The sequence below is a fragment of the Marasmius oreades genome, chromosome 11 (genome assembly GCF_018924745.1).
Source record: "Marasmius oreades isolate 03SP1 chromosome 11, whole genome shotgun sequence".
Taxonomy (NCBI): domain Eukaryota; kingdom Fungi; phylum Basidiomycota; class Agaricomycetes; order Agaricales; family Marasmiaceae; genus Marasmius; species Marasmius oreades.
Window position 1 is genome coordinate 1 of NC_057333.1, and position 15441 is coordinate 15441.

General features: G+C 44.7%; 2 protein-coding genes across 3 annotated transcripts; both read left to right on the forward strand.

Annotated features, from left to right (window-relative positions):
- The first annotated feature begins 8538 nt into the window (after positions 1-8538).
- Positions 8539-10958, forward strand: E1B28_002892 (uncharacterized protein). 2 transcript variants are annotated; one of them, XM_043159841.1, is made up of 19 exons: positions 8539-8604; positions 8688-8979; positions 9043-9056; positions 9115-9174; positions 9244-9298; positions 9354-9371; positions 9424-9449; positions 9502-9527; positions 9582-9613; positions 9683-9707; positions 9763-9774; positions 9832-9847; positions 9900-9939; positions 9992-10092; positions 10153-10240; positions 10291-10348; positions 10405-10583; positions 10639-10719; positions 10781-10958. In XM_043159841.1, the coding sequence occupies exons 2-19, from the start codon at positions 8821-8823 to the stop codon at positions 10823-10825; spliced, it is 1035 nt and encodes a 344-aa protein (XP_043001795.1). In that variant the 5' UTR covers positions 8539-8604; positions 8688-8820; the 3' UTR covers positions 10826-10958. The 2 variants fall into 2 exon arrangements, with proteins under 2 accessions (XP_043001795.1, XP_043001796.1); XM_043159842.1 differs by having other exon boundaries at positions 10291-10583.
- A 462-nt stretch (positions 10959-11420) lies between these two features.
- Positions 11421-14061, forward strand: E1B28_002893 (uncharacterized protein). Its single transcript, XM_043159843.1, has 19 exons — positions 11421-11671; positions 11728-11846; positions 11902-11911; positions 11967-11984; positions 12040-12065; positions 12125-12150; positions 12214-12248; positions 12297-12321; positions 12392-12403; positions 12463-12478; positions 12543-12582; positions 12644-12744; positions 12807-12866; positions 12920-12947; positions 12994-13051; positions 13107-13131; positions 13188-13383; positions 13487-13593; positions 13673-14061. Exons 1-19 carry the CDS (start codon positions 11516-11518, stop codon positions 13695-13697), a joined length of 1083 nt encoding a protein of 360 aa, XP_043001797.1. The 5' UTR covers positions 11421-11515; the 3' UTR covers positions 13698-14061.
- Positions 14062-15441: the final 1380 nt, after the last annotated feature.

Consider the following 15441-nt stretch of genomic DNA (forward strand, 5'->3'; position numbering starts at 1 on the left):
AACCCCCTAACCCCTAACCCCCTAACCCCCTAACCCCTAACCCCCTAACCCCTAACCCCCTAACCCCCTAACCCCTAACCCCTAACCCCTAACCCCTAACCCCCTAACCCCCTAACCCCCTAACCCCCTAACCCCCTAACCCCTAACCCTAACCCCCCCTAACCCCCTAACCCTAAGACTATTGGTTCCTAGGATCCTATTCATTTTAAAATTTACGGCTTGATGGGGGGTGTACAAGTGATGCTTTCCAGGGAATAGAGATATCTGCGAATCGGTTAAGCACTCTCGTGCTAACTGTCCCCTCAATCCACCTCAATGGTGTTCTCACTGCCGAAACCCCACTCATCCTAGTCAAAAATGCCGAAAGCTTCATCCAATGGTTGAAGATTTCAACTGGCCACCAGTTGATACTGGTAAAAGCCCATGGAAAAAGGAGAGCAGGGTAGATTACCTAAAAAGAATGGCAGAGGAAAATAAAAGGCGAATTTCCAAAGCTGCAAGAATGAGTACTGGCGGACGACCCCCCAGACCACAGCTCAGCAACAATTCACCATTGCAGAAGAAATGCTACAAGTGTGGAAGTACGGAACACGTCTTCAGGTACTGTCCACAACGCATATGCTTCAAATGCAAACATATTGGACACAGCTGGAAGGATTGTACAAGACATGGAGAAACTTCACAGGGATACATCAGAAGACACCGTTTCTCTGATGGAATTTCCTACGAAGATCGACAAATGGAAGAGTCCGAGACCCCCAATGACTATCACAACTACAACGACTACGAATACAATGGTGAAGACACCTATGGTCGTGACTATGAATGCTGGCAAGATTTCTCTTTTACTTCAAAGCTCAATGCTAATCACTCACTACAGAACAACACTGATCAAACTTCTTGTATAACTACAATTGGTTGTAACAATGTTTCTGTATGTAACAATATATTTGCGTTTTCTACAAATGCAATGAGTGATAAGCAAGAAAAGCAAGAGAAATGGCTACTAGATAGTGGAGCAACACATCATATGACTCCAAATATCAATGATTTTGTTGACTATCACGAATTAAGCAACCCGATCGCAGTTCAGACTAGTGCAGGCAGTGAAGCTAACACGCCTATTACTGGTCTCGGAACAGTATTCATAGAATGTCATAAACCTAACGGCCACAAATGTGTCATAAAACTTTTTCCAGTCATGTACCAATGCCATAGTCCATATCGAATACTATCCACTGGTAAGATCGAACAAGAAGGGTACTACACCTTGTCTTACGATCGAGCAACTTCTCTCAGATCCAAACGAGATCATTCTGAAATCCTAACTGGATATCCCAGTAGTGGGACAGATAATCTCAAATGGGTTGATGGAAAGATACTCTCCAAGGAGAAATCACCTTCAATCATAATGGCTTCTCTTGCAAACATAGATTCATCTATTTGGCATAAACGCTTTGCACATGCATCTTACAATGTGCTGCGCAAGTGTCAAACTTCATGCAAAGGTTTCACCAAATCTACGATTCGTGAACCAACTACAGGAATCTGTAAAGGTTGCGCTAAAGGAAAGATGACAGCTAAATCATACCCATCTTCTAACAAACGCGCCTCTCAGAAATTAGAATTAGTTCATGCAGATGTACTAGAATTTCCAACCCACTCATATCAGCAAAACAAGTATTGCCTGACTATGATCGATGACTTTTCCTCATTAGGATGGGTCTTCCCTATACGAAACAAATCGGATGTTTTCCAAAAGCTAAAAGAATGGAAGACATTAGTGGAAAACCTATCCAATCTAAAAGTCAAGAAGCTACGCTTCGATCGAGGGGGAGAATTCTTCTCTAGGAACTCAGATGAATTCTTCAAACAACATGGAATTTCTATCCAGTCATCTGCACCGCACATACATGAACAAAATGGACGAGCAGAACGTTTCAATCGAACGCTACGAGACAAATCTGAGACACTTCGGCAACAAGCCTGTGCACCAGAAAGCTGGTGGCAATTTGCCATTGAGACAGCTCTTCATGTATACAACAGAACTCCAATTCATTCCAGAGATTGGAAAACACCTGTAGAAATTTATAGCAACAAACAACCTGATGTTTCATACTTCAGAACCTTTGGTTGTGGGGCTTATGTTCATAATCATAAAGAAGTACGCAAAAACAAACTAGCACCACGATCAGAAGCAATGATCTTCATTGGCTATGAACCAGGATCGAAAGCTTATCGTTTTATGCGCATTACTAGCAACTCTATCGTTGTTAGCCCCAATGCTACTTTTGATGAATCATGGTTTCCTAAATGCAAACAAGAAGCACCTGGATCTATTGAGATAGACAAATCTTCCAAACCAATCCACTCTACGCCTTTTTCCCAATACCCTTACGACGGTCATGATCACAATGATCACCATCCAAATTCCAACCAAAAGGACGCTTTTGACGAATTTTGGAATCTTCCCAATGATGACTCTGACGATGAGACTCCTATACCGGATCCTGAATGTAATATTCCCAAGGATGAACAACCTCAGGAAAAACCTCATGAACAGAATCATCCTCCACAACCTCCTCCACGAACTCATAAGAGATCTCAGAAAATAAGAGATCTTTTGCCACCTAGAGAAGTCGAACCTAGAATTCACATACCTAGAATACAAGAAGGAAACGTCTACACAGGCGATCCTCTTGAAAACCAACAACAAGGCATGCGAAGTTGGCAAAAGACAGTTAATCCACTTGGAATACCTGAAAAAATACCAGTAAAACCAAAAGAAACTGTCATTCCTGAACAAGGAAGCTCCGAGAAAGCGCTTCTGACTAGACTTATTCAGGAAGGGGGAAAACAATTCATTAAAACATTTCTTTCATCCGCTATCAAACCAGATTTTGATACAGTCAAAGACTGGTCTTATTCTGAAATCCTAAATCTTCGCCCAAAAGAGGAACAGATAGAATGGTTGAAAGCTTGTGGAGAAGAACTGAAATCACTAAATGAAAGACAAGTATTTTCAGTAGTAAACCGTCCTACACATAAGAAACCAATCAAATGTAGATGGGTATTCGACAAGAAGTCGGATGGACGCTACAAAGCGCGATTAGTAGCAAAGGGATTTTCACAAATCCAAGGCATAGATTATGACGAACTATTTTCACCAGTTGTACGCTTTGAAACCGTACGACTACTTCTGGCATTAGCAGCACTAGAAGACTGGGAAATCTCAGCGCTCGATGTTAAAACCGCCTTTCTATATGGCGAGTTAAAGGAAGAAATCTTTATGGAACAACCAGAAGGATTCGTCAAGGATAAAGACAAGGTTTGGAAGTTACACAAAGCATTATACGGCCTGAAGCAAGCCAGTCGAACTTGGTGGCATACGTGTACACAATCAATGATGAAAATGGGCTACACACGATGCACTTCAGATGCTGGCGTATACATCTTCCAAGAAAACGGCAAAACAGTTATTGCCATCATTTATGTCGATGATGCCCTATTTATGGGATCCAACAAGGACCTTCTCAATAGAAAGAAGAAGGAATTTATGAAAGTCTGGGAATGCAGAGATTTAGGAGAACCAAAGGAATTTCTTCGAATGAGAATCAGGAGAGATCGCAAAAATCGAAAAATCTATCTTGATCAATGCGACTATCTTGAAAAAGTAATCCGAAGATTCGATATGACAAATGCAAAATCAGCAAACACACCATTACCTGGTGGATACACACCGGTTACCAATACAAATACTCCAGATCCAAAACTTCGATCACAGTTCCAATCAGTAATAGGATCACTACTTTACCTCATGCTTGGAACACGACCTGACATTGCACATGCTGTTATTAAACTATCACAGCATGGCGCAAATCCATCCCGAGATCATCTTGATCGATCAAAGTATATCCTCAAATACCTCAGAGGAACTTCCAAATATACACTTACATACGATGGAAAGTCGAACATGGGATTCATGGCCTATTCCGACTCAGATTGGGCAACAGACCCTAGTAATCGAAAATCACACACTGGATATTTAATCAAGTTTGCCAATGCACCAGTCTGTTGGGTTTCACACCAACAGAAGACCATTGCATTATCATCTACGGAAGCCGAATACATGGCACTATCCGACTGTGCTAGACAAATTAGATGGATTGAAAACCTCTTTGGAGAAATAGGATTCCCATTAGAGTCAATTCCACTAATCGGCGACAATCAAGGATCACTATTTCTAAGCAGTAACGAAGTACAAGAAAAGCGAACCAAACACATGGATATTCGCTTTCATCACATTCGCGAATGCATCACCGAAAAGAAGATTACACTCTTCTATTCTCCTACAACCGAAAATCCTGCAGATCTTCTCACGAAGAACCTAGACAAAATCAAGTTTGAAAAATGCCGTAAAGAACTTGGATTAACTTTCCACTGATTCTGTATTACTATACCACATGAATTCAGTGAGGGGGAGTGTTGAACTTATCGTTTAACATGTGACCGTGTCAGTCACAAGACTTAGACACAAGACTCCATAGACATTAGTAGTTACTCATGTACATACGTCTGTCACTATATTTACACTATCATTCACATGGATAGTTTACTTATCTACCAATAGCTTATAGACCTCACAGTAGATGACTGAGCATTCTCTCACATCTACTTATATCTACCAATAGCTATATGACCTCTAGAGATAACAAGAACCTTGTTACTCAGACACATTCATTAGATACTATCTTTAGTTCTAACTCACACAGACGTGCTCAGCACGACATAGCACGACATACCTATTATTATACCTACAAAGTAGTATAAAAGCTAGGTAGAAACAACCTGTAAAGACAGGCTGTTCTATACGAATATCCTACCTCTTAACTCTAACAAGTTATCTTCTCAAGTCCCTTACAAAGTAAGTCATCCACTGTGCATCAAGGCTAACAGCCTTGCACCCTGTTGCTTTCAATAGGGTTTGCCTGATCTGGTGACGATTTCCCAGGATTTTGTCGCGCCAGCAGCAGGTGACATCCCGACATGGCGGATGGAGATGCCGGTGACTCGGCTTTCTGGACCAGATGCCGAGGCTTAAACAATCGTGGGAATTCAGTATCTGCAGGCTTGGACGTGAAGTGGAATATACGGCGGGTAACATACAAGTTCCTATCTAATTAAGGAGCTCAACATGTGAGTATTTTATGAAAATTTCGAATTTCAAGTCCCAAGGAGTCGTGTGTTCATATCACTACAAAACATGACAGGTAAATTTCCGTACCAGTACGGTTTACACTGCCACAACCCAATTGGGAAACTGGTGAGCGGCGGACAAGAGATGGTCAACCGTTTGGGCTCTAGCAGGTCTGAACGCTCAGAATAGTGGTCTGGAAGGTTAACGTAGGTGATAGAGGGTACACACAATGCCAAAATAATTTTTATTTATGTATTCTTTCGGAAACAAAGTCCAAAGATTCAAAATATCGTGGGAAACAATCGGTTACTGGAGTCTAAAACGAGAGCGAGAAGTCGGGGCAGCTTGTGGAAGTGTAACGAAATGTTTTTAGAGCATAAACGAACATTTCTTGCACCAAACTCAAGAGGAACGGAGGGAAGGACAGACAGACCCAGAGCAAACAGTCGCTTTTTATCGGCCTGCAGCGCTTGCACTGGCTACAGGGAGGTGGAAAAGCACTCTAGAGGTGGAGTGAAGGTGGGCGAGAACGGTTTCCGGACTCGTAGCTTTGAAACGAGCCCAGAACCTCGAAAAACGAGCAGCTGGATGCTAAGTTATGAAGGCCAAATAGTTGCTGGCCTCAAGTTGTGGGTGTGCTTGCGGCACTCCGGGCAGTTTACAGCAAGAGAAATCGTTCCGTCCCTCTCGGGCACCTGGGACGAAATGTTCCCTGGTCCCGAAAGAACGTTTCTTCCACCAAGACCGAAAGGAACGGTGGGGTGGACGAGGCGATTATGAGCCAAAAATGCCGATTTTGGGTGCCCAGGCATGCACCGTCCGTCGAAGGGGAAGGGCTGCGAATGGGACCTGGGGTAAGTGGTACCGAATGACGGCCTTTAGGAGGGCTTTGCAACGGAAAAAAAATTGGGGGAAACGGACGAGATTTGGGCGGGATCCAGCGGGTGCCCATATAGGTGCGATATGGGGGGCCGTCCATAAGTAGTGTGCTTCTCCTTATGTGTCCCTGGCATGTTCCTTCCTCCCTTGTTCTGTATCCGTAGCATGTCCCTACTGTTCTTCTCATCGCAAGACATCACTCTGGAAGCAGCAACAAGGCTCCTAAATGTTTATATACTAGACAATTTGAGTCATTGAGAATAATTCTTAGGAATTTGACGGGAGCAAGTGGTCGTGCATTGACAATGTGAGGAAGTATCAATTCTGGGTCTGGAATTTTTTGTCCTTTGAGTAGCATATAGTTTCCAAAGTCAATTAATATCTGACAAGGTGCCAAGAGCATAACATAAGTAGCTTAGTTCAGGTCACAGCCTTAAAGAATGTGGTGGTGAAGTTATATCAGTATGTTTATCCCGGCAGACTCACTGACATGTCATATAAATGATTCCGGGCAAAAAATTGATTGGTTGTTGAGACATGTAAGTGCATATGAGTTGGACAAACTCGCAGAGATATGTTGTTATATTGTTATATTGCTATGTTGTATTGTTATATTAGGTTGGAGAATTTTTACAGACATTTACAGCTGTTTCCATAATCGTAGGCCACTCAGAAAAAAATTTGACGATGACCAAGCAGATCCCACGCCATAATGATATCATAGATATCACACAAATATCACACTTGCACCCACGTGAAGCAGAAAGCGAGTCAAGTCAGCCACGCCGTAGATCTGGTGCGTTGGGGTCGTGGGACCTGCTTGGTCATCATCAAATTTTATTCTGAGCGGCCTACGATTATGGAAACAGCTGTAATAGTTTCTTGTGACAGGGATCCTCTGTTGTGACCACCAGTTTCTCAGCTGGAAAGATATTTCATCAGCAAAATGACATAATTCTTTTTGCCTTTTTTGGGCTTTTTTGACGGCAGGCAAGCCAAAAGCGGTTTTTCGTCGCTTTTTTGATCATATATGGATCAGAAAAGCCCACAAAGCTGTCAATACGGTTTATTCGACTCTCGGCAAATCTTACGTAACCCTGTTTACCTCTGTCGCCGGGTCCGCACTCGGTACCGGCTTGTCCCAAAAGGGACATAGATTGCGGCTTGTCGGCTTTTCCCTATTGTTGGTGGGGAAAAAGCCGAAAAAAAGCCGGACAAGTCGGCAATGGTGTTCTCAATAAACAATACCAAACATAGTGTCAGGTGACAGTGGGAAGTTGTACTTCAGGAATGTTTCTATGCCTGTGGTGTGTTCTGTAGTGTGTTCTCTGGTGTGTCCTCTGGTGTCCTCTGGTGTCCTCTGGTGTTGTCCTCTAGTGTGCCTCTGGTGTACTCTGGTGGTGTCCTCTGGTGTCCTCTGGTGTGCCTCTAGTGTGGGGATCTGCCCCTATTTGTACCCTACGATGTCCTAATAACCCTTGATTAGGTTCTCGCTATCTATTATCTTATCACGGAAAGAAGTAGATTAGCCATATAAGTCTTTTTTTATTGCTCTTCTTTTATTCACACGCACGGCTTTAGTACGATACATAAAATCTGTCAACGTTGTACCGAGAAATACAATTCCTTTCTTCCCCTCCCACTCTGAGCCCCACTGAGCTGAGCGATATTTTCGAGCCTTCTCCTCCCGAGCCTTCTCCAACAATTCCGAGCTGATTCGCATTTTCGAGCCTTCCAACAACAGACCTTATCTCCGAAATCTCCTTGCATCAATTGACTTCTGCGGCGTCGCTCTTCGTTTACTTCTTCTTACCTACAAACGGGACTTCTTCTCTACGCTACCGATACCCGTCAGACTTCCGACCAATAGCCTCGCATTTATTTTACAAGCAGTCTGCTTTATCCTGCCGCAACGCGGTGGACGAACGGCAACGGGGCGGGGAGCCTTTTATTACTCATAGCATGCATTAAGACGAGAGACCATAGTATTGGCCCTCATTTCGTGAATCTAGTTTCTGTCGCCAGTGTTGCATTTACAAGCTTCTAATTCCGATCTTGCCGTCCCGATGTTATGTGTAGTTTTCGATTAAGCAGGTAGGGTATTCGAGCTAAAACGAGGGGGCCGAAGGATATTTCGAAACAGATTGGAAACAAATACTGAAGACACGGTTCCTGTAGATATGAATGCGTAAAACTGTGAGTGCTGTGGAATCCCTTGTTGGTGGAAATTGGGAGAAAGCGAAGATATGCAATAATACATCTGTACCTGTACCTAGTATGTATTCACATTGCTCCCGACTACAGAGTCCACGTGGAAATGGGAATCCTTGCAAGAAATTCAATTGAACTCGGACAGTACAACGGTTCCGGGCATATTGCTTGTACCTGTGATGATGGACATCGGTCCAACTATGACCGCGGTCCTTGTTGCCACTTTCGACGATGAATTCTCTCACGTTGCTCTCATCTTTTATTCGTACTATCTTGAGAACCGGACGTAACTGGATGTACTTCAAGTTACCTTCTAGGTGAGAATAAATCTGTGCTTAGTCTATGCGATGAGTCATCTTATCTTATCTTGTTATCACATGCGCATTGCGGTGAGTGACAGCCTCGACCTTCGTGACCGGTCATCTTTCTCTCCCGTTTCTCACCATTGCCAGTACCGCACATCCCATATAAACCCAAGTACAGCGTCCACACGATGATTTTGACTGGACCTGTTCCTCTTTTTTCTTCCTCCAATGTCTTCACCGACCCCTGCCATCCCACCTGTCGATGATACTCTAGGCGCTGCCTTGATTGGTTTCGGCCTCTCCTGCATTATCCTAGGCTTTCTTTCAAAAGAAGTGTTCATTTACTATGGAAGGTACCCGAACGATAAAATGGTATATAAGGTTATAGTAAGTTCATCTTTCGCGCCTTTCTTATCCGAGTCGTTGGCTAAGTCCTTGTGGACCGGCCAGGTCAGCGTCATAGGGTAAAACGCGTTTTGAATGTCGATTTTGGACCAAGTTAATGAGAGGATTGAACCATAGGATGCTGGAGCTAATGGAGGAGGCGGCCATTGGACACTATCTCTACTATTACGTGGTTTCGTGCGTTTTCATTCCATCCTCAAAAAAAGCAATCAGACTTACGCAAAAAAAAAAATAATCCTTGCGCAGAAATTACACGAATCCAGCTGCATTCTTTGTCGATAATTTTGTTTGGTCGCTCATGGTCCGTGACTTGTCTCCTTCGGTGAAGATTGTCAGGATTTTACGGTCGATCTTAGCTCCCGGTTGCCATCGGAGTGCGTGTTTTCCTCTGAAGCATATGGATCATTTCCCTCATATTCAGCTTAGGCAACCGTAGGAACAATCGTGAAATTGTGGGTCAAATTTCGTCATAGGCGTGGACTCTCTGACCATCAAGGCCATCAGATGTTTCGCGATGCGTGTTTGGAGATGTAAGTCGTACGAATGCCGACTCCATGGATGGTTCACTCATGGCTAGTTCTCAGTCAGCAACAATGTTTATATCACCGGTTTGATTGTGAGCTACTCCCATCCAGAGATTGCTTTATCGGACGGTTCTCAACCTCTTACTTATCTCTCTTCTCAGGCAATCTTAACCCTCTCGCAACTGAGTTAGTATTTCAACTAGCCTTCGTTTCTCGTACTGAATCTCTCACTTCTACCTAGGTCTCAGTATCAGTATGTTTTTTAACGTGCCTGAAACGTACTCGGTGACGCTAACACTGTAGCTGTCAGCTTATACTGTCAAGAGGCATGTGGTGTTTGTATTCCCGCCGCAACTCTCTCTGATGCCCCACTTCAAGCTTCATGTTGCAGAAATTAGTCCGTGCGGAAGAACTCAGGGTGAGCGAATTGTCTTTCTAAATCCGGGACTACTTAATGAGTATACATTTAGCTGATCGCCTCCTTGTCCCTTGGCAGTGGGGCATTGACGGACACTATCACCGCTCTGACCCTGTGCTACTACTTACGAAAATTCCGAACAGGGTTTGGGCAGTAAGCTTTCCTCACTTATTATCCATCCGCGACAACGTTTAATCACTATTTCCTGATTAGATCCCAACAACTCGCTTACAAGCTTTCCCTCTATGCTATTAACACCGGGCTCCTAACTAGCGTCATGAGTCTCGGGGCATTAATTTTTGTTGGTCATTTCCGCACTTCCGTTAGGCTCTAAGCTGATCCTTTCATCAGTACGACGCTCACCCCACAACATTCCAGTTCACGCCGTTCTACTACAATCTCAGTCGTTGTACGATTTTACTCCTGCTATGAAACTATAAAGCTAAAATCAAAAGCTCGGCGCAGTGTATGCACTCTCCCTTTTGTGTACTCTGAACACGCGGAGAGTCGTACGGGGTCAGGGCACGGATCGTGAAACCAGTTCAGCCTCCGTCGGCAGCCCGAGCTTACCGAGGTTCGTCGTGAACTACAACTCGCGGCACTCTCAGCAGTTGTCTCCGATCTATCAGCCATCACCAATCAAAGTTGGTTCCGATACTCCATCTCCTGTATTGCTGTCAATTTGATTTCTTTGTTTAGAGTCCTTTGGAAGTCGGAGTACAGGTACAGCATGAAATCTCCGTTTTATCAGATGCGTACGATTATCCCTATTTAGCCAACGTGAGTCAATTATCCAAGTACTCCTGTTCCTGCGTTGGAGATATTGATTTCTCCCGTCCAGGGTCCATCATCTCCTGCCCAGGCATATCCGTGGCATGCTTATTAAGCTCATAGCTGTTGGGTCTGCGTTCGCTCATATACCTAGTGCGAGCTACAAGATTCATTCGCATCCAGTGTATTTTATAAACACTCTTTGTTCTAATAAATGTAAGCCCCTCTACTCCAAAGCCTATCAGGGGAAGAACGGAAGCTTTCTGATACAGCTATCACGCTCACCTGAGTTGATAATACTAGTCGCCCCCACAGCAATTTCAAGTCCGATACATTTTGACTACCGCCGACCGCCATCTTCACATTACTGCCAGACTGTCGCCATGTTACTTTTTGCCGACATTTGCGCTCGGGCTGTTTTGCAGACCGTCGCGGAGTCCACTCACTTTTGCACCTCGATTCCAGTCCCGATCGGTCTTTGTTAACTCTACTGCGACATCACAAGTACCTTAAACTGTGTGATGCAGTTCTCAATGCACGGTCCTCGGCGCTCTCAACTCCTTTCAGATCCGGCATTTAAATCACTTCCGGATTAAGACCCAGAGTCACACACACTCCAATCGGGAAGTAAGGATCTGTCGCGGGTGATTTTTCTTTCTTTCTGTTCGTGGTCGCTACTTATACCAGCTTATACCTGATGGGGAAGATTTGGCGAAGAGTGACTTCCCTTAACATCCCCATCTTCCCCTTTTCCCTCCATCATACGCTCCCACTCTCTTTTCTTCAATCCCTTCCCTCAAAACCAATGTCGGCGTTACCCGTCAGTGTTACGATTGACAACACTTTGGGCGCCGTGCTAGTTGGATTCGCGGTGTCCTGCTGTATATACGGAATACTGTTCTCGCAGGTGTTCACCTACTTTTCGAACTACCCAGAAGACCGCGTGGTATACAAGTTTCTGGTGAGTTTCCTCCCCGCTCCTTGGAACACGATTTGTTGAAACATCTTACCTACTAGGTCGTTCTTCTGCTCTGTATGGAGACAGCCGATCAAGTAATGATAGGCCACATCCTATACTTCTACGGAATTACAAATTACGCGAACATATTGGTGTTGCTCAAGGCTGAAACTACTTGGTGTGTATGACAAAACCCTATCATGTAGTTTGCATTTGATTCATACGCGTTGAAGGTCCATAATCGTGAGTTACACCGCGTAAAATTTTGGCACGAACACGCTCACTCATTGGTCTAAAGTTGCAACAAACGATTGGGGTGAGCAAGAATTCAACCTTTCCCTACCGTACTCGTGAACTCAATTCACGTTTAGGCAATTGTTGGAGCTATTGTGAAAACGTGCGTTATCCCTCAGATCTAACTTCCCCCACATCCTGAAAAGCGAACGATATCCGCAGAAACTTTACTCTGCGCGTATGGAGATGTAAGGACCGTTCTATCTCCTTGCTCTGGACGCAGTTCTGATTTGAGATGCCTTTACGTGAAGTCAGCGAACGCAACGTATACATAACCTCCATTGTGGTGCGTAAGCTCCAAACACCTGTGATATTGATCTGAACAACATATTAGATGGTCTTGGTACTCTCCCAGCTAGGTGCTATTAAACCCACAGTTCCCGAAGCGAAAAAAATCATTTCTGATGCCGTCTCTTTCGCACAACTCAGGCCTTTCATTGGGTACGTTGACGCGTCCATACTTAGCTGTCATCATTTTAACGCCACCTCCAACTATTCAGCATTCACAGTAGAGGCGTACGTCAAGTTCCACCCACCCAACCGTTCCGCAACCAACTCAAAAGGAATCCTCTCTTACTAGGTTCAAGCTTCCGACCATTTTCGCCGCAGTGAAGATACGTGTGAGTCAGGCCGGTTTTCGATTTTAATTAAGCGGAGCTGTGGTTAACATGTTTGTGATAGACGCTAGGGTCGATCGCTCTGGGCGCTGGCGTCTTGACAGATATTGCGATCGCCGTCTCGCTGTGTTACTTCCTCAATCGACTCCGAACTGGATATCAGCAGTACGATTTTCCAAAGTTGCCATTCGCGCATCGCACTCATTTATCTCCCGTTGATACGTTAGGTCAGATACTCTGGTCAGCAGCTTGGTGCGTTACGCTATCAACACCGGAGCTGTTACTGGGTATGTAACTTCACTTATGAACGAGGAATAATTAATAATGCCGGGAACTTTAGTGCTGTCAGCTTGACAACGTTGATTCTGGTGAGTTATATATAGAAGTTTTTGCAAGCGTACTAATGATTCGCAGTACAACCTCATGCCGACAAACCTTGTATTCGCCGCAACATATTTTATCCTGAGCAAATGTATGTATTTCTATTCCCTCGTGACCTTTCCTGTAATTGATGGCATCTTCATCAGTCTACGCCATATCATTTATGGCGACGTGAGTAGGATCTTCTATAAGTTTTTAGAATGACCTCACCCACCTTTTTCCCGTAGGCTGAATACACGTCGTATCGTCCGAGGCAAAGGTACCGACAGGCAGGTGACAAGCAATAATACCAATCTCTTCCACCTCGGGACGCGCGTATCAGCCGTAGTGGGTCCCAGGACTGACCTCGAAGATGGTTGGGAGTCAGCGTACACCCTCACAAGTTCCCAAGCTCAAATGAGTGGACAAACCAAGTCACTGACTGTAAGTTTCCGTAGAACCTTTCCCGCCACCTACTAGTGCGATCGCTGATATACCTTTTTCGACATTCCTTCCCTCCCTACCGTCTGTCAATTCCGAATCACAGTCGCCAAGCTCCTCGAGCTCGCCATATTCATATTCTCGCCCATACTCACACGGTCTCTTCCCGCAAAATTCTTATCACCCGGGAACGGATACTTTTGCGCCCCAAAGGTGTGTCTATAACTTTTCCTCTCTCTATTTCTTCAACTTACCCATCACGGCTTTTCTTTTCCTCCACTCTTTTCCCTAGTTTGACGTACGGACAAGCTTTATGACCGCTCGTCTGAACTTGGAAGATCGCGCTAGGCGCGTTGTCCTTTCGCGTCGGGTCCTATCGCCCTGAAATCACCATCCTGCGAATCACCGCTGGTGGTGGACCTCGGAGGAATAGAGGAAATTTATTTTCCGTCATTAGGAACAAAACGAAGGGCAAAAGTAATTCCTGTATCATCAAAACACCGTCTTTTTGTTTCTGTATAATGTACTTCAGTAGTCCTTTACAATCACACTCGTTTAAGCTTTCGATTATGCCAACTCCACACCGATCTACAATTCACTCCTTTTATTAATATTCTACCTAGTTACTTTGTAGTTACTGGTCAGGCGGGTTGCTTAATCGATGTACCGCGTGGTTTCCCCTACAAGCCGTAACCTGAAAGCTGATGCCATTACTTCCAAGGGCTTTCGTGGGGGTCCCTATATACATTCCGGGAAGGTGCACCTGTCCCCTACTTTCTGAGCTTGAACCGGTTTTAGTGGGTGTGGGTTATCGCAAGGTTATCGTTATGATGGAATTAGTTAAGCTGTATTCGAGGGAGTTTTCTCGATCTGATTGCACGAACAGGATGACTTTTAATAACTACTTCAGAGCGTATCCTCGGGTAAGTGGGAATGTCGGTCCACCCCAAATCAACGCCGACCCTACATGGAGAACTTAGAAGCCGTAGAAACCGCCCGGCTTGACAAGCTTTATACCTCAGGCCGCCAAGGGGAGATCTCCTGACACGATTCCTCACATAATTAAAATCCGTGCCTTGGTAGGATTAATGCAGGCACATCTAATGTTCCCCCCTCGTTCAATATGTGCCTCAGATACATGGTAAATGAGTTATTGCGTGACTCCTCATCGAACTTCAACTTCTCCGAAGAGCGGCTGAACCCTCGAAATACCGGGGACCGGAAGGGTCAACCATTTTACTAATGTGAAAGTGCAGGCCGGAGTGCAGGCCGTTACCACAGCAACTGTGGGGACCTCGGACGCTTTGGCTAAATAACGGAAAAACCAGGTAGCGGGTGAGAATTGAATATTCAATACCCCCGCCGGTGCAGTGGCGCGAATAAGAACAATCAATTCGACTGATAAGGAAGGTCAAAAGGCCGAAAATAGAACACAATCTATTTCAGTGTGAAAAGAAATATTCTCGCGCGGCCTAACCAAGGCCTAACTTGCTCGGTAGCGAAACCGCTACCGTAGAGTTTAGCCCAGGCTCTTGACGATACTTCTTTCAGTTTACTGCGGTTATGAAGCCGGGATGGAGCACAAAAACGCTTAATTAAGTCTGGGTTATTAGGGGTGTTCAATTCTAAAATTCGTTACACTAAAAAATAATTATGACACCTTACACGTAATTATTTCGCGCCTGGCGGAGTTTGAATAAGTCATGATTGAACACCCCTATTGTGTTTTGTTCTGTTCATTTCCGTGGAGCGGGCCCGAGCCCGCCGTTAACCCGGTTCGCCCAAATTGCCCCTCTCGTCTTGGTGGATACGTAGTGACTTTGCTGAGGTCGGGAACGATGATCGGTTCGTTCGCGTTCTCGCTTTTAGCTGATGCGCCTACATGGAATTTGTATGGAATTCACTGATTATTATGAGTACGGTCACAATAATCGGAAACAATAGAGGTCTTCGTTCTTTGAGTATTTCCGTTCAATCCTTTGATCTCGAGTAAATCAACTCAAGAACTCCGGGAGGGATTAGAACCAACCCGACCTACCTTCCCACCGATAGGTACTCAAC

Bases quoted from the DNA above. Each gene is read 5' to 3' on its own strand.
- E1B28_002892 (XM_043159841.1), top strand. From the start codon at position 8,821: ATGTCTTCACCGACCCCTGCCATCCCACCTGTCGATGATACTCTAGGC. The intron at 10,349-10,404 runs GTACGATTTTAC...AGCTCGGCGCAG, and splicing joins CTACTACAATCTCAGTCGTT to TGTATGCACTCTCCCTTTTG. The intron at 10,584-10,638 runs GTTGGTTCCGAT...TTCTTTGTTTAG, and splicing joins ATCAGCCATCACCAATCAAA to AGTCCTTTGGAAGTCGGAGT.
- E1B28_002893 (XM_043159843.1), top strand. From the start codon at position 11,516: ATGTCGGCGTTACCCGTCAGTGTTACGATTGACAACACTTTGGGCGCC. The intron at 12,151-12,213 runs GTAAGGACCGTT...CTTTACGTGAAG, and splicing joins TACTCTGCGCGTATGGAGAT to TCAGCGAACGCAACGTATAC. The intron at 13,132-13,187 runs GTGAGTAGGATC...TTTTTCCCGTAG, and splicing joins GCCATATCATTTATGGCGAC to GCTGAATACACGTCGTATCG.